Below are 17411 nucleotides of genomic sequence, written 5' to 3' on the forward strand. Positions count from 1 at the left end.
GAGACCCTGGACAGAGGGAGACGGAGGGGCTGAAATTACAGCAGTGGAGGGTGACTGAAACACTGAACTAAGACCTCTGATAATTCCCTTTAGGAATATTGCTCATTAATCTTCTTTCTCTGTGTGCGTCTCTCTCCTTCCTTTTCATAGTTTTCAAGATGTCCGGATGGAATCCACTGGACTTTTGCAGTCAACTATTAACATGCCAAATGAATATTCAAATGAACCATCTAAGAACTTGCTCATAAACCAAATCAGGAGTTGCTTAGGATCTTTTGCTGGCCCAAGATTTGATGCCACCAGAACGTCTTCCATTAGCACCCAGAGCTGAAGGTTAACTGCAGCTCCCCAGATCAATCCCGGATGTGGCCTGACTTTAGCTAACGGTCTGATTAATTATACATGTCTTCTTCATAGTAAAATGAGATGGTGTGCCCTGAAACTTACAGTCCACAGGACAAACAACAGAGGAACAGACAGCCAGACTCCCATGTGGCTCCTGTGTCCTGGCTCCTGCAGGCACGCACATCTCTCCTCTCAAATCCTGAGCCTCTTATTAGATTCACTGTAGTTGTCTGGAGATGAAGCCCCAAAGTCTCCCTCATCAGTCCTGGGGTTTCTTGCTGGAGGGGAGTCACATTCTAGAACACACTGGAAACCACATCATCTCCTCTAAGTGAGTGGTTTACATTACTTTCACCACACAGACCCTCTGTCATATCTCCATGAGCCCTGTGGTTTGAAAAATGTTACCTATCGAAAAATCCCATTGATCAAGCAATAATGAAGGACTCGGTGGCCACACAGGACTTCTACTCTATACAAATTGCAAAATCCCACCAAAAGCAAAGACACTGAAATTCGCTCACAGGACCCTGATACGGTGGCACGTACCTTTAATCCCAGCACTCAGGATGGAGAGGCCTGTGGATCTCTGTGAGTTCCAAGACACATTAGTCTACATAGGGAATTCCGGGACAGCCAGGGCTGTGAGAAAAAAGAGAAAAGGAAACTTGCCTCTCCAGCCTTCTCTTGTAGGAGCAGGAGTCTCAGTCCTGTGAGCAGCCTAGGGGTTCCCCTATAGCTTCCAGCACACCTTTTGCCTTTTCCCCGCCTAGCATTTGGTGGCTCTGGGGTATGATTTCTAAACTGTAACCCAGAACCAGTTCTCCCTTTGTAGCATTTTCTGAGGAAGACAATGCAAAGAACTTTCCACAATACGGCAGTTAACCATGAAGTGGACTATATGATTGTTTCTATTAAAAATGTGTGCTCCACCCACCACTGCCCAGGTTATTTATTTATTTATTTTTTTGGTTCTTTTTTTCGGAGCTGGGGACCGAACCCAGGGCCTTGTGCTTCCTAGGTAAGCTCTCTACCACTGAGCTAAATCCCCAGCCCCCCAGGTTATTTTTTTAAAGATTTATTTATTGGGGTTGGGGATTTAGCTCAGTGGTAGAGCATTTGCCTAGCACGCGCAAGGCCCTGGGTTCGGTCCCCAGCTCCAAAAAAAAGAAAAGAAAAAAGAAAAGATTTATTTATTTATATTAATACACTGTCACTTTCTTCAAACACACCAGAAGAAGGTATCAGATCCCATTACAGATGGTGGTGAGCCACCATGTGGTTGCTGGGAATTGAACTCAGGACCTCTAGGAAGAGCAATCAGTGCTCTTAACCACTGAGTCTCTCCAGCCTATATTTTTATGTTTTAAAAGTAAACCACAACAGCAACATCCTACTGGGGAAAGGCAAGAGAGAGTAGTAGTAGCTCAAAGGGTGCTTGCCTCCAAGCCTGAGGACCTGAGTTCAAACACCAGGACCCACACAATGGAAGGAAAACTCACTTCTGAAAGTTCTACTCAGACTTTCACATGCTGTGGCATGTATGTGCCCCTCCCCACACAAATAAATAAATAAATGAAAATTTAAAATGTAGCTTGGTGTGATGGTACACATCTTTAATCCCAGCACTCAGGAGACAGAGGCAGGTGGATCTTTCTGAGTTCGTAGCCTGCCTGGTCTACAGAGTGAGCTCCAGGACAGCCAGGGCTACACAGAGAAACCCTGTCTTGGGAAAAACAAAGAACAACAAAACCAATAATGCTATGCATGGAGACATACACCTTTAATCTGAGCTCTCAAGAAGCAGAGGTAGACAGAACTGTGTGAAGTCAATCTGGTTTACATAGCAAGTTCCCAGCCAAGAGAATTGCAAAGTGAGACACTGTTTCAAAATTAAATTAAATAAATAGTGTGTGTGTGTGTGTGTGTGTGACTGTGTGTGTATATGAGTGTGTGTGTGACTGTGTATGTATGAGTGTGTGAGTGTGTGTGTGTGTGTATGAGTGTGTGTGTGACTGTGTATGTATGAGTGTGTGTGTGTGTGAGAGAGAGAGAAAGAGACAGTGTGTGTGTGTGTGTGTGTGTGTGTGTGTGTGTGTGTGTGTGTGTGTGTGTGTGTGTATGTGTGTGTGTGGTGGGCGAGAAGCCCACAGAGGTCAGAAGAGTTGCTCAACTCCCCTGGAGCTAGAAGCTGTTTGTGAGCTACTGGGGAGTAAATTTTGTTGTTGAGCGGTTGTTTTTTATTATTGTTTGGGGTTTGTGGTTTGTTTTTGCTTGTTTTGTTGTACTTTTTGAGAGACTGTCTCATATAGACCAGGGTTAGCCTCACAACTCTCTATCTAGCTAAGAATGACCTCTAACTCATGTTTATAGTGGTGGGCCAGCATGATAGATAAAACACCCAGGTTATATAGTACTAAAGATCACATGTGGGCCCTCATTCCCACTAGAGAAGCAGGCTGTCCGTGAGCCGCATGCCCAGCTGAGATGGGATAGGGAAGCCAATTCATTATACCAGATGGCCAGGGCAGGCGGTGAAGGTAGTCCGTTCTGTTTTGAAGAGCCATCTTAGTTGGACAGTAGGGTAGGGAACCAAATGTGTTGGTGGTTGTCCCCTAGCACTGGGAAGAAACTAGGGAGGACGTCCTTCTCGGAATCAAGGTAAGCAGGCTGCATGACCAGACACTGTGTTACCTCCGGTTCCCAGCTCTGCAGGAGGTGGAAGAGGGATGGGAGAGGGCTGTGGCTTTCTGAGTCAGCCATGGAGTTTGGCGAGAAGAGAACTTCAGAAGCAGAGGCCAAGGCAGGGAAGGCCTGCTCTGAGTCAGCCTGCCACTGAGGCACGCTGGGCCTGGAATGTCTGCAGGGTCTGTAGGGGGAGGTGGTGGTGAGTCACCGGTAGGGGCTAGAAGAGCCAGAAAATGCCCTGAGAGAAAACTCCTGTTTTCTCCTGAGAGAAAGCTCCTGTTCCAACTCAGAATCCAGGAGGGGCCAGGAAGTGAGAGCCTGCTTCACACCACAGTGAACGCCACCTCCCTGGCTCCATCTCTCCCCTCCCCACTTCCTTGTGAGTGTGTGTGTGGAGGGGTGGGGCGGGGAGAGATTCACACTGTAGTCCAGGCTAGCCTGGAACTCGATTTATGTCTAGGCTAGCCTCAAACAAGCAGCTCTCCTCCCTCAGCCTTGCAAGTATCACAGGGACAACCCACCCACCACACCAGCTTCTCTCTGCCTCATCTTGAACCTTTAATTTTCAGGGTTCTCTATCACCTGGGCTACGCGTTCTCTCCACGTTTAGGGCCAATTAGGGTGTCCTCCTGACTCACATTGACTGTGTCCTTTGACCCCTCACAACCAAAACTTTTCTGTAGTGAAACAGGCAGAAGGGGACTGTGCTCCCTTCTGACTCCTCCCCCCCCCATCCTCCCCCCACCTCCCCACCCTCACCCCCGCCTGAAAGCACACAGGACTCTGAGCGTCAGAGCTCTGCTCCTTTTGGTGTGGTCTGCTATGCTTAATCAAGTCCGCAGGCCTGTGCTAAGGGTGTGCAAGCGGTGGACTGTGTACTTAGTTAATATTTGCAGAGTCCCGGGTTTGATCCCCAGCACCCCAGTGAAAAGGAAAGTTCTACCCTAGCTTTGCAACCTTCAGGCCCTTCCCAGGATCAGTTTCTCTGCTTTCTTCCCTCCCAAGGGGACCTTTGGGGACTCATGGGGTGCCTGGATTATCTCTGGTCTTTACTGGCTCTCTTCTCTTGGCTTTGTTGCTCCCTCCAACTCCAAACTCCAGCCCACCACCTGCCCTTCCCAGAGCCCAGGACACCTTGTCTTTGACTTGCCCAGTTCTAGGCACAGGACCACTTCTTGACAAGGGCAGCCTTTTGATGGTGTCACATGCCTACAATCCCAGCACTTGAGAGACTGAGGTAGGAGGTCCAGATGTTGGAGGCCATCCTGAACTGCAAAACAAAACTCTCTCCCCAAAACCAAACAAGCCAGTTACTAGTTCCTGTAATTCCAGCATGGAGGGAGGCTAGAGGATTTCTGTGGGTTAGAGGTGGCCAGCCTGGGCTACATAGTGAATTTCAGGAGAGTCTCAGCTACAGAGTAAGACCCTTTCTCAAACAGAATGAAACCAAACAAACAAAAAGAAAAACAAAACAATAAAACCGGGTATGGTAGGGCTTCCCTATAATCCAGACACTTGGGTGGTAGCAGCAGAGAGCCTGGAAGGCAAAGTCATTTTCAGTTATACAAGCAAACCAGTTAGTTTGAGGTCAGCCTGGGCTATCTAAGGCTCTGTCTCAAATAAGCAAGCAGACAGACAATGGACATAGGAACACACTCCTGTATTGCCAGCATGAAGAAGGCTGAGGCAGGAGAATTACTACAAGTTTGAAGCTAACTTGGTTTAAATAGGGAGTTCCAGACCAGCTAAGGCTCCAGACAGCATCCTATCTCAGGTAAACAAACAATAATAATTAAAAAAAATAGCAACAACAAAGAAATCAAGGGGCAACCGGGAGATGGCTCCAGAGGCTGGTAGAAAGGGAGGGAAGACACCATCTCGGAACACAGAGGACCCAGAGAGGCTCTTATGGTCTTAGGGACTTACCACAGAGCCTTCCTTGACATTGCCTTGGCACCAGATTCTACAGCCCAGAGAATGGTCTCTCCTGGTTTGTGGTACCACATCAGACAGGAGTGCCCAGCTTTGATACAAACTTCACAAACCTACTTACTGAGTAGCGTGCAAGATCTCAAGCAGCCCCTGCCTCCCCTCTGGAAGGTAAATCTGTCCGGACATCTAATCTTCCACGTTCTGGTAGCTGGGAGATGCAAGGCACAGCTGTCTCCCAGGGAAGAAGGCTGTCTAGATGTTAAGTGATGGCTGAGTAGGTGGACTAGGTTTCCAGGAGGCAGAAGTGAGCAGTCTTTCCAGTCCAGCGACCTCTCATCCCACAAGGACACTTAACTCCATAGGAGATCTTCCACTGAGGTTGCCAGAGTAGCAAAGTGACCTCCATTAGGCCCTGGGGCTATAGGCAGGATGTGAGCTTACTGGGTTAAGGGTTCCAAAGGCCAGGATGAAAGGAGGGAAGGAAGGAACCAAGAAAAAGGCCTCCCAGGACTGCCAAAGATGGAGTCTGAACCCTGTGGTCCGAGCCATATCTTAAAAGGAAAGGCAAATAAAGCTTTTCAAGGATCTCTGGACTGAGAGGGAGACAGCCTCAAACCCCAAGAAACCTCACTAAGCTGAGAGGATGTGATCCCAGTGTCATGGCTCCTCCTAGAGAGCCTTCAGATTGATAAGGGATAGAGTCCCTGACTCAGAGCTCAGAAGGATGAAGTAACCTCCAAAGGGCCTGGGACGGCGTGGTGACAGGATCACAGCTTTGGTGTTGAAGAGGGGCTTGGTTTTCATATCTATTTTTTGTTTCTGTTTTCGAGCAGAGTTGTGTTTGGGTTAGACTTACGATGTTGTGAGGGCATTTGCTATTTAAGTCGAGTCTTCTGAGTCAGGCTCTTGATTTTTCTCTTTACAAATTTTTGTTGTTGTTGTTTTTTGGGTTTTTTTTTTTCTTTTTTCTTTTTTCGGAGCTGGGGACCGAACCCAGGGCCTTGCGCTTGGTTCTACCACTGAGCTAAATCCCCAACCCCCCCCTTTTTTTTTTGAGATAGGGTTTCTCTGTGCAACCCTGGCTGTCCCAAACCTTGCTCTGTAGACCAGGCTAGCCATAAACCCAGAAATCCTCCTGCCTCTGCCTCCCAAGTGCCGAGATTATTAAAGGCGTGTGCCACCACCAAAGCCCAGCTTTTCTTCTTTTTTTTTTTTTTTTTTTTCGGAGCTGGGGCCCGAACCCAGGGCCTTGCGCTTGCTAGGCAAGCGCTCTACCACTGAGCTAAATCCCCAACCCCAATATATATAACATAGTTTACTATTTAGCCTTTTATTTTATTATTTTTTTAAGATTTATTCATTTATTATATATAAGTACACTGTAGCTGTCTTCAGATACACCAGAAGAGGGCATCGGGTCTCTTTACAGAGAGCCACCATGTGGTTGCTGGGGATTGAACTCATAACCTCTGGAAGAGCAGTCGGTGCTCTTAACCGCTGAGCCATCTCTCCAGCGCCCCAAAGCCCAGCTTTTAAAAATATTTTAAAATTTCTTTCTACAGATTGTTTTATGTATATGAGTGTTTTGTGTGTATGCGTTGATGTGTGTACTGTGTGCATGGACATGCAGTGGGCCACAGAAGAGGACATGAGATTCCCTGAAACTGGAGTTACAGATGGCTGTGGGCTGCCATGTGAGTGAGCGCTTGGAACCAAACCTGGGTCCTGCACAAAAGCAACAAGCACTCTTAATCGTTGAGCCACCTCTCCAACCCCTTGATATTTCTTTTCGTTGGTGCATTAAAATTGATAAACAGAGGGTTTTCTTTATTTAAAGATTTATTTATTTTATGTGAGTACACTGTTGCTCTCTTCAGACACATAGAAGAGGGCATTGCTGGATTCTGCTACAGATGGTTGTGAGCCACCATGTGGTTGCTGGGAGTTAAACTCAGGACCTCTGGAAGAGCAGTCAGTGCTCTTAACCACTGAGCCATCTCTCCAGTCCCTTCCTCAACCTTCTGAGAACAGGCAAACTCCACCATGATTGGCTTATAAATCGTTATATGGACCTACTAAGGATGTAACAACTGGGAGCATGCTTACCTAGCATGTCCGAAACCCGGAGTTCAGTCCCTAGCACTGCACAATCTCAGTCCTTATGAAGTAGAGGGAAGATCAGAGGTTCAAGGACAACATCAATTTGAGACCAGCCTGGGCTACTTACCAAAGAAAGAAAGAGAGAAATAAATAAATAGATAGATAAATAAATAAATAAGTAAATAAATATCTTATGGCTGGAGAGTTGGTTCAGTGTTTAAGAGCACTTATTGTGGGGTTGGGGATTTAGCTCAGTGGTAGAGCGTTTGCCTAGGAAGCTCAAGGCCCTGGGTTCGGTCCCCAGCTCCGGAAACAAAACAAAACAAAACAAAAACAAACAAACAAACAAAAAACCCTGTCTGGAAAACACCTAAATAAAGATATATATATATAATATATATACATATAATATATATATGATATATATATATATATCTTTGTGGAGGAAGCTATACCTTTCTTTCTTGAGCCTCCAACACATAAATGTGCCCTGTCATCCCATTCATATTGCCCCAAGTGGGAAACCATGTGACTATAAACTCTAAGTTCCTAGTCACTAGGAACTCTCAAGACACCTACCTCAGGCAGCATCACTTCCGGAGTGCCACCATTATCAGTTAACATCCACATCTGGGATTCAGATCCCAGATCCCTTCTGTTCCCTCAGAAGTCACCTACAGCTTTGTGGGGGTGCCCCTTCCCTCAGAGAGTGCCACCCGAGTTGACCCTCACCAAGGCAACCCTTTGTACCCACAGAATCCAACAGGAAGTAGGGGGAAGAACAGCCGGCCCTGTGCCCAGAAAAAAAGAGGGGAGGGAGAAGGGGGTGCTCAGCCTACCACCGGGCAGGTCCCAGATAACACTGCAGATACCCAAATGTTAATCACCCATTAGCACAGGCCCAGAGCAAAGGGGAAAGTGATTAGGTGTATAATGGGGTTCACTGGGCAGGAGCAGTGGGCTTGAGCTTCAAAGATAAGAGGTTTTCAGGTTAATCAGCACCCTGTGGTGTGTGGATATAAGGAAGCTAACACAGGGTCTTGAAGCAAGATCCTGAGAACCAACAGGTAGGAGGAAGGGACCTCATCCTGCCCTCCTGGAAGAGCTAAGAAGAGCTGTTGGGTAAGAAAGAAGATGGGATAGGCCCGGGCTAGCCCAGGAGGAAGTGGGTCTCCTGGCTCCTCACTCTCTCCTTGTCTCCAGGGGAATCCAGAAGACAGTACAAAGAAATTCTTAGGAGACCAGGTTTCACTGCCTTGGGCTAGCTCTGGTCGTCAGGAATCTGGAGCAAGGTTTCTCACTACTCGCTATCTCTCCTAAATACTGTAATGGGTCCACACCCCTGAAGAAGTTCAGAGCAAACTTTAGGAAGATTTTAGGAAGAGTCGAGATAGTTCATTGTGAGAAGGGACGTGTGTAACAGGATGGTTTTCGGGTGTGATTTTCTTTTAGGGGAAGGATATGATGGCTGAGTAACACTTAGTTGTAAGCAGGAAGGTGGGCTGCTATGAACTTAGGGCTTGACGGGATAATCTTGCTAAATCCTATCCCTGTGATGTCTGGTAAGGAGCCAGGAAGGGCGTTCCCACCACCCAGGCCTTTGCGGCTTTCTTCTTCCCAGACCTTCCATCCCACCCCACTCCAAATCTACAGAGCAGGATCAGCTCTGGGTCAAGGCTCCATGTTCCTTCTCTTCATTTCATGGAATGCCCAAAACTCTTGACTGTTCCTGCCCCACCCCAGCTCTCAGCACCCGCTCAAGCCCCAGCACCAGGGGGGCTCCTGGATCCCCCCTTGGTATAATACTGCCCCTTTTCCTTCTCAGCTCGGGGACACAATCTAGGAAGATGGTGGCTTTGAAGACCTGCTCTCTGCTGCTGGTGCTCCTGTTCCTGGCTGTCGGGCTGGGAGAAAAAGAAGAGGTTGAGTTCCGGTAGGAGTTGCGGGGGAGGTGGGGGGGAGGGCGGGGCTGGGACAGGTGCTGGAATACAAGCTGTCTTGGAATAGCGGTGGTAACAAAGGGAGGCACTCCGGACTGAGAGGAGGGATGGTAAGAAGGACAGCCTGTCTGCAGCCTGAGCGTGCCATGAGGACAGAATTAGAGAATTATTTATTAAGAACCACTGTAGAAGAGAAAGAAACTGTGGTTAGCTAGGTCTGTGGAAGGACGTTTTGGTAGCTGAGAGGCATCACTGTTACACGGGTGCATTCCCTCAGATCTCATAGGAACTTCCTGAGCACCAGGCACAGGTCAGATTACACGTGAACCAAGATCCACAGGGGGCCTCTGGCCTTCAGTGAGAGCATGGACTAAGGCAGGCATAGAAAAGAACCACATAGATTATTACAGAGTTCTGTGGACCAGAATCAGACAACTACAGGACCGGGCAATGCTGAGCATGAAGCTCACTCGGTGACCCCAGCACTTGGAAGGTGGAGGCAGGAGTTTTGAAAGTTTGAGGCTAACCTAGGCTACATTACAAGACTGAAGGCACTGATACTGTGTCCGGGAACCAAGGCAGAAACTTGTCAATATAGAACTGATCTTTCTAAGATTCGAGGACAAGCCACGTACCATGCAAAGTTGGCACATGTGAAACAGGAAAGCCATCAGAAGCACAAGCACTTACAAGGAGAGACAGGTCCTGTTGGATGCCAAGGACAAAAACCTCAAATCCCATGAACCATAGCACACTGTGTTCCATTTTTTCCTGCACTCTGGAGACAGAGGCAGAGATGCTGAGTTCCAGGTCAGCCGGGGCCACATAGTGAGACCCTCTCTCAATAAAGAATGGACACTCAGGGAGCCGTTGTGCTACTGCCTTTATCCCAGCACTGGGGCAAGACAGCAGGAAGATCAGGAGTTTATGGTGAACTTCAGCTACACAGCGGCCAGTCAGGGAGACCTTGCCTCCCAGAACCTTACCAAAAACCAATCAAAAACAACAAAACAACAAATCCCAGAGAGTTGGGACTGGGGAACACTTCTCTGCGGTACAGCCCTTGCCTCCCGTGCATGAGACCCATAGGTTCCATCCCTAGAACTAAAACAACAGACAAACAATGCCCCCTTCCCAGAAACCTGGACCCAAACTGACCAAGTGAATCCTGCATCTGTCCTGTATATTGGGTGGGACCTTGTTCTCTTCATGGGGACAGGGAGCTGTAAAATTTGATCCCAGCAACACACACACACACACACACACACACACACACACACACACACACACGAGAGAGAGAGAGAGAGAGAGAGAGAGAGAGAGAGAGAACACAAATAGGGACCAGTCTCCTGGCCATGGCAGGATAATTTTATGTACTAAAAAAAGGCTCGGGCTGGAGAGATGGCTCAGGGGTTAAGAGCACTGACTGCTCTTCCAAAGGTCCTGAGTTCAAATCCCAGCAACCACATGGTGGCTCACAACCATCTGTAATGGGATCCGATGCCCTCTTCTGGTGTGTCTGAAGTCAGCAACAGTGTACTCACATAAATAAAAATAATTAAAAAAAAAAAAAAGGCTCATATAGATTGGGGATTTCTCTCAGTGGTAAGACACATGGCCAATGTGCACAAGGCACAGGGTTCATTCCCCAGTACAAACCGAAGAGGCTTATACAGTCCTTGAGTCACACAAAGTAAGACCTCTCTGTGACCTCACCAAGTACTGTCATTGTTGGTGTTGTTACAGAGACAAAGTCTGTTTATGCAGCAGAGGTAGTTTATTTTATTTTATTTTTCTTTTTTTCAGAGCTGAGGACTGAACCCAGGGCCTTGCGGTTGCTAGGCAAGCACTCTACCACTGAGCCAAATCCCCAACCCCGCAGGGGTAGTTTAAATCTTTGGCATCTGGGGCCAGTGAGATGGTTAAGTCACACGCAAGTCTGACAGCCCAAGTTCAACCCACAGAACTCATGACAAGGCGGATGGGCCTCCACATGCACTGCAGCATGGGAAGCCCTCCATAGTAGCAATAAAATGTAAGCAGCAGAACTTGACATCCTCCTGCCTCCATCTCCTAGGCACTGAGATCACATCAGGTGCTGCCACATCTGGCACTCAGTTCCTTTGTTTTTTCTTTCTTTGGGATGGAGCTTGTAGGAAGCAGATGTCTCGCCTTCCATCATGTGAGTCCTGGGGATGGAGCTCAGGTTGTCAGGCTTGGCAGCAAACCCCTTTGTTTGCCCGTCTCAGCAGTCCTTGAGCTCACTCTTACTACTACTACTACTACTAGTAGTACTAATATACTATTGGTAACATTATTAGCAATTGTTACTAATTATTAGTAATAATTTTTTATTTATTTTTTAAGATTTATTTTATGTATATGAATACACTGTAACTGTATCGGAAAGGGCATCAGATCCCATTACAGATGGTTGTGAGCCATCATGTAGTTGCTGGGAATTGAACTCAGGACCTCTGAAAGAGCAACCAGTGCCTTTTTTTTTTTTTTTCCTGGAGCTGGGGACGCAATCAGTGCTCTTAACCACTGAGCCATCTCTCCAACCCTGTTATTGTTGTTATTATGTTTTTGAGACATTGTCTTTCTATGTAGCTCTGGCTGTCCTTTCTATGTCTGTCTGTCAAGGTTGGCCTTGAACTCACAGAGATCCACCTGCCTGTGCCTCCTGAGTGACATTGTTACTATTTCATCATTATTATTTTTGAGCTGGCATCTAGCCCTGAACTTCCAGTGATCCTCCTGCCTCTTCATTCCAAGTGCTGGGATTACAGCCATGCACTCTCAGGCCCAGCTGAATTCACTCTATTGTGATTGACTACGAACCCAAGGACTGAATCAACCAATGTGATTTCTCCGACCTTCCCTTCACTGGTACCCTGGTATCTGTCTCTCACCTCTCAGATCCCATGCTAAATTTGCTGGCCCCCGACCACGAGGCCCAAGGTATGCAGAGGGGACTTTCATCAGTGATTACAGCATCGCCATGGACAAGATCCGCCAACAAGACTTTGTGAACTGGCTTCTGGCCCAGAAGGGGAAGAAGAATGAGTATGTAGCTCCCTCCTGTCCCCATGCCAAACTCTATGCTCACATCCTCTCCCAGGTGACCACATGGTCTGTGAGGTGCACAACTCCACAGATACCTTTCAATAAGTGAGCATGAGGAACGTAAATGGTCATGACCAGGGCTCTGAGGCAGACTGGACACAGGATGAGTTGTCCCATCCTTACTCTTTTTTTTCCCCCTCCCCCCCATCCTTACTCTTGTTTTATTTTATGTGCGTTGGTGACTTGGCATCATGTCTGTGAAAGAGTGTACAGGAGTTATAGACAGTTGTGAGCTGCTGTAGGTTGATGTCATTATGCAGGTGAAGGGGCAGGAACAGAGGTTTTAGAAGGAGAGGGAGAAGCAGGAGAGAAAGAGAAGCAGGAGAATCAAGAAGAAGGATGACCCAGATCCTGGTGCTCTTGAATTGTCAAGGTAGTTGGGATGGATTTCTGTAGGCAAATTTATCTTATCTAGGTGGGCGGTTTTTATCCTTATCAATTGGTTGTGAGTTCATTGTGAGGATGTATTGTGGATTGAGAATTTAACATACAAATCTGATTGATAAATTACAGTTTATTGAGTCATGATTTTACTGGGTTGTTGGGAATGTAAGCAGAGACACTGGCAGGGAGATGTGATAGGCCAGCCCATGCTGGACTTCTAGAGCCCTGACTTTACTGGGTAGCTGGGAGAGTTCGAGGCTAGCAGAGAGCCACCAGGAGAGATACTAATTAGAGATAAATTATGTTTAGTTCCATTTGGCCCCATGGGTGCTGGAACTAATACTAGAGACCAGAGTGGCAAGGTGCCATACTAGAACAGCCCGCAAACTGCCTGGGTCAGAGAGTACTTGGGGGCAGCCCGGGTCAGAGAGCCTGCGAGAGTAGCGCAGAGTGATACTAGTAGGAACCTTTCATGCCGATTTTTTTTTACCACTGCAACAAGCTGCCATGTGGGTGCTGTAAACTGAACCTGAGACCTCTAGAAGAGTAGGAAGTGCTCTTTTTTTTTTTTTTGGTTCTTTTTTTCGGAGCTGGGGACCGAACCCAGGGCCTTGCGCTTCCTAGGTAAGCGCTCTACCACTGAGCTAAATCCCCAGCCCCGTAGGAAGTGCTCTTAACCACTGAGCCATCTCTCCAGGCCTCCATCCTTTACTTCTAAGGAGAGTTGTAGTGATAATTTTGCTATTTTGATTTGCTTGAAAAACGTAGAAATTTTATAAGAACATGGTGTGGAATATGGGCCAACTTCCGACTGTTCACAGCAGCTGACTATGATTTGCCTTGTGCTGTAGGAGGGATGTGATTTTGCTAGCAACAGATGTTTTCTGTTACTATGTGATGTTTGGAATTCTGGGGACTTTTCAGAGGGTATATAATGCTAAGGCTCCAGAGGGTTTTTTTGGGGGGGGAGGGGGGAGGACTTATTGATTGTCTGTTGTTGGTTGCTGTTGGTTTCGATAGTCCTGTGTATGTAGTCCTGTGTAAAGAAGAAAGAAGAAATTAGATAACCTGATGGCGAAGATCAAATTTGCCCCAAGAACTCAATGGCCCTAATCAGCAGGAAGTAGTCTAAAGATAACATCAATCTTCTCTTCTCTATCCTTTTCTTCTCTCATGTCTTTAGGGGGTTGAAAGGATGGAATAAAAGAGGTGGAGGAGGGTGGAAGAACCCACAAAGTAGGGAAAGACCAGCTACCGAGGTCCGCAGATGAAGGCAGGAGGAGCGGGTTGCCTACTTGGTGGTGGCTACTTCAGACTGGAAATAAACCACCACTGTGCCTCTCCCAACCTGTGCTAAGTCTTGTTCACTGCTGTTTGGTTAGTCTGGTGGATTCTGAAGAGCTATCAGTGAAGGAGGAGACTGAATACAGGCAGTGCTGGGGGTGTCGGGGTGTGAGTACAGGAAGGGGTATTGAAGATTCCAGTGCCCCTGCACAAGGAAAATTCAGTTGTTCCCTCCAGCCCAACTCATTCTTGAACGGTCTTCATTTCTCCAGCTGGAAACACAACCTCACCCAGAGAGAGGCCCGGGCTTTGGAGCTGGCAGGACAATCTCAGAGAAACGAGGAGAAAGAGGCACAGGGGAGGTGAGTCCACTGTGGGGGGTGGGGTGGGGGGAGGGGGAACAGCCTCCTGACAGTGCTTTCACTGCTCTCTCTTTCTTTCAGCCTGTAGAGGCAGGGACCCCACAGTAGGCACCCCTTTCTCTACGAGCTTAAGAAGGGTGCCAGTGAGTAGTCCTGGAGGACCCCCTGAGGTCTGGGAGACCACTGGGAGACCTTGGCATCCTCCCAAAGCCAGACCCCTGAGATCACCTACTCTATGAAGTAATGAGTGTGAGGCTCGGGCAAGTTCTCTCTGGGGTCAGTGGGATGTAGTCTCACAGACTTCTCTAAAGTGAGTTGGTGAGCTACCTCACTGCAACGTTGTGTTTGGTTTTGCCTGGATTGTGGACCCTGTATTCTCTGGGTAGGCCCTGCACAGAGGAGTCTCAGGATCTGAGAGTGGAACTAACCCAGAGGCAGCAAGTTATGTCAGCTCCCTAGCTCCCAGCATATGCTTTAATCCCAGCACTCCAGAGTCAGACAGAGGCAGCCCTTACATAGCAAGGCAGAACTTACATAGCAAGTTCTGAGCTAGCCAGGGTTACAGAGTGCGGCTCTGTCTGCAAACAAAGCATTCTGGCTCCTGCAATCTGTCTCCTTTGCAGCTCTTTGCCCAAGAGCCTCAGTGATGAAGATGTGCTGAGGGACCTTCTGATTCAAGAGCTACTGGCCTGGATGGCGGACCAAGCAGAGCTCTGTCGACTGAGGTGGGGAGCTCGGGGTCGTGGGCTGTTGTTCGCTTGTTAGTTCAGGCTCTCTGTCTTCTCACCTAGCTGCCCCCTCTGTTCTCAGCTTTCCCTCATGACACTTGGGCCAGGGCAACTTCCCATGGTTCTGCTCTATAACCACTGTTCGTCCCAACAGCCATCAGCTAGGTTCTGCTCCAGAGAGAGCGTCTAGATACTGAGGAGTGACCCAGGAAAACACAGAAACTCAAACACACCCAGACATCTGGGGAGGGGTAGAGGAAGCATCTGGGTGCTTTCCAGAAGGTAAAGAGGGAGAGGAGATTTGGAGAGAGAGAGCTCAGTGAGTAAAGTGCTTGCTGGGCCTGACATGGTGGCACACACCTTTAATCCCAGCACTTAGGAGGCAGAGTCAGATCCCTGTGATTTAAGCTGGCCAGGTCTATAGAGTGAGTTCCAAGACATCAAGAGAAAATAATAAAACCCTGTCTTAAAAAAAGTGGGCAAAGGCTGGAGAGATGGTTCAGTGATTAAGCACATGCTGTTCTTCCAGAGGACCTGGGTTCTGTTCCCAGCAGCTATTCGATGGTTAACAGCCACACATAGCTCTGGTCCCAGAGGATTCTCTTTGGGCTTCCACAGGCATTGTATGCATATTGTACATACATGTGGGCAAAACATACAAACACATAAAATAAAAGGAAATAGGGGCTGGGGATTTAGCTCAGTGGTAGAGCGCTTACCTAGGAAGCGCAAGGCCCTGGGTTCGGTCCCCAGCTCCAAAAAAAAAAATAAAAAAATAAAAGGAAATAAATCTTTAAAAAAATTAGAGTGGATATCAACCTGTGGTCTGTACACATATGCATGTGCACACACATGCACAGATACATGCATATATATGTATATGTATGTACACACAGACATTCACACAGACACAGACACACAGACATATACATACACACACACAGACATATACACAGACAGGCAGGCAGGCAGACACACACACACACACACACACACACACACACACACACACACACACACACAGAACATGATCAAGCCAGTTGAGAGGACACATCTGTGTTGGGAGGTGGGGTGTTGTCTTGGTACTTTTGTGAAGGATTTTGACTACTAATCAATCATTGACAAAGGTCATTTGCAGGTAGGAGTGGTTTATCTATACCTGGACAGCAGGACAACCTTGCTGAGCTGACTCCAAGTTGGTAACTCCCTTCAATCCTCTCTTCTCGTGTCTCCCCCTCTTCAGGTCCCAGTGACCGACCTACCCCGGAGCAGGACTGGACTCTGACCTTAGCTTGCTCAGATCCTGCTTCTGCCCTGGTCCAAAGTCTCTGAGAGAACCAAACCAATAAAGCCTTGAGCTGAAGTAAACCTTGGTGTCCATTGTGAAAACTCATTCAAATGTCAGCTGAGCACTCACAGGGCATGGCTCTGTGTGTGTGTGTGTGTGTGTGTGTGTGTGTGTGTGTGTGTGTGTGTGTGTGTGTGTATCTTGGGTGTCCATGCCACCCAAGGAAAAGGGACACATCCAGCTATTCCTCTATGAATCTTACAACCATACGGGAACCAACACAGACCAGAGGAATTCTGACTGACTCACTCTATATAACAATGAAGCACACGAACACAATGGCAGGCAGGCCTGCACGCTAATGAAGTGTGACGTCACAAGCCTATGATACCAGTGTTGAGGAGGGGAAAGGCAGGAGGATCAGGAGTTCAAGGACAGACTTGGCCACATGAGACTGTCCTAATGTCTCAAAACCAAGCAAATAAACACAAAAGGAGAAGGATCTTCAACTACATGAACCTTTCAAGTAGCTGGAAGAACATGTATGTGCTATGGCATGGGCAGCAAGCCTTTGTCTTTTAGCACACAGACACACTACTAATCACAGTACAGCCCTGAGTCATGGAGAAAGACAGGAAAGTCTTTTCTAGATGGAATGGCGTAAGAAAATGCCATTTAAGCTGAGCCTGGGAGGGCAAAACAGTGAATAAGTAGATTGGAGAAGCTGCTCGGTGGTAAGAATGAGAGGACCAGAATTCGGTTCCCAGAATCTTCATCCAGTGGCTCACAATGGCCTGTAACCCCAGGAGACACAAAATCTGCTTCTAGCCAAAGAGGGCACACATCCACACTTCTGTATATCCACACAGACACACATACATTTTACGTCAATTAAAAAACTGTCGGGGGGGGGGGGGGGGGATTGGGGATTTAGCTCAGTGGTAGAGCACTTGCCTAGTAAGCACAGGCACTGGGTTCAGTCCTCAGCTCTGAAAAAAAGAAAAAAAAAAAACTGTCAGGGGCTGGAGAGATGGCTCAGAGGTTAAGAGCACTGACTGCTCTTCCAGAGGTCCTGAGTTCAAATCCCAGCAACCACATGGTGGCTCACAATCATCTGTAATGGGATCTGATGCCCTCTTCTGGTGTGTGTGAGGATAGCTACAGTGCACTCATATACATTAAAAAAAAAAAAAAAAACCAAGGGCTGGAGAGATGGCTCAGTGGTTAAGAG

At 47.6% G+C, this 17411-nt stretch overlaps 1 protein-coding gene across 3 annotated transcripts; it reads left to right on the forward strand.

Annotated features, from left to right (window-relative positions):
• Window positions 1-8113: 8113 nt before the first annotated feature.
• Gip (gastric inhibitory polypeptide) lies at window positions 8114-16260 on the forward strand. Of its 3 annotated transcripts, NM_019630.4 has the most exons (6): window positions 8114-8187; window positions 8891-8998; window positions 11928-12074; window positions 14075-14164; window positions 14788-14889; window positions 16136-16260. In NM_019630.4, the coding sequence occupies exons 2-6, from the start codon at window positions 8913-8915 to the stop codon at window positions 16143-16145; spliced, it is 435 nt and encodes a 144-aa protein (NP_062604.1). In that variant the 5' UTR covers window positions 8114-8187; window positions 8891-8912; the 3' UTR covers window positions 16146-16260. The 3 variants fall into 3 exon arrangements, with proteins under 3 accessions (NP_062604.1, XP_006247239.1, XP_038941176.1); XM_006247177.5 differs by lacking the exon at window positions 8114-8187 and having other exon boundaries at window positions 8676-8998; XM_039085248.1 differs by lacking the exons at window positions 8114-8187; window positions 16136-16260 and having other exon boundaries at window positions 8702-8998; window positions 14788-14938.
• The last annotated feature ends 1151 nt before the right edge of the window (window positions 16261-17411 follow it).

The sequence above is a fragment of the Rattus norvegicus genome, chromosome 10 (assembly GCF_036323735.1).
Source record: "Rattus norvegicus strain BN/NHsdMcwi chromosome 10, GRCr8, whole genome shotgun sequence".
NCBI lineage: Eukaryota > Metazoa > Chordata > Mammalia > Rodentia > Muridae > Rattus > Rattus norvegicus.

Coding starts and splice junctions, on each gene's coding strand:
- Gip (XM_039085248.1), top strand. CDS start 8,772: ATGCCCAAAACTCTTGACTGTTCCTGCCCCACCCCAGCTCTCAGCACC. Junction 8,999..11,927: donor AAAGAAGAGGTTGAGTTCCG/GTAGGAGTTGCG, acceptor CTCACCTCTCAG/ATCCCATGCTAAATTTGCTG. Junction 14,165..14,787: donor GAGAAAGAGGCACAGGGGAG/GTGAGTCCACTG, acceptor TCTCCTTTGCAG/CTCTTTGCCCAAGAGCCTCA.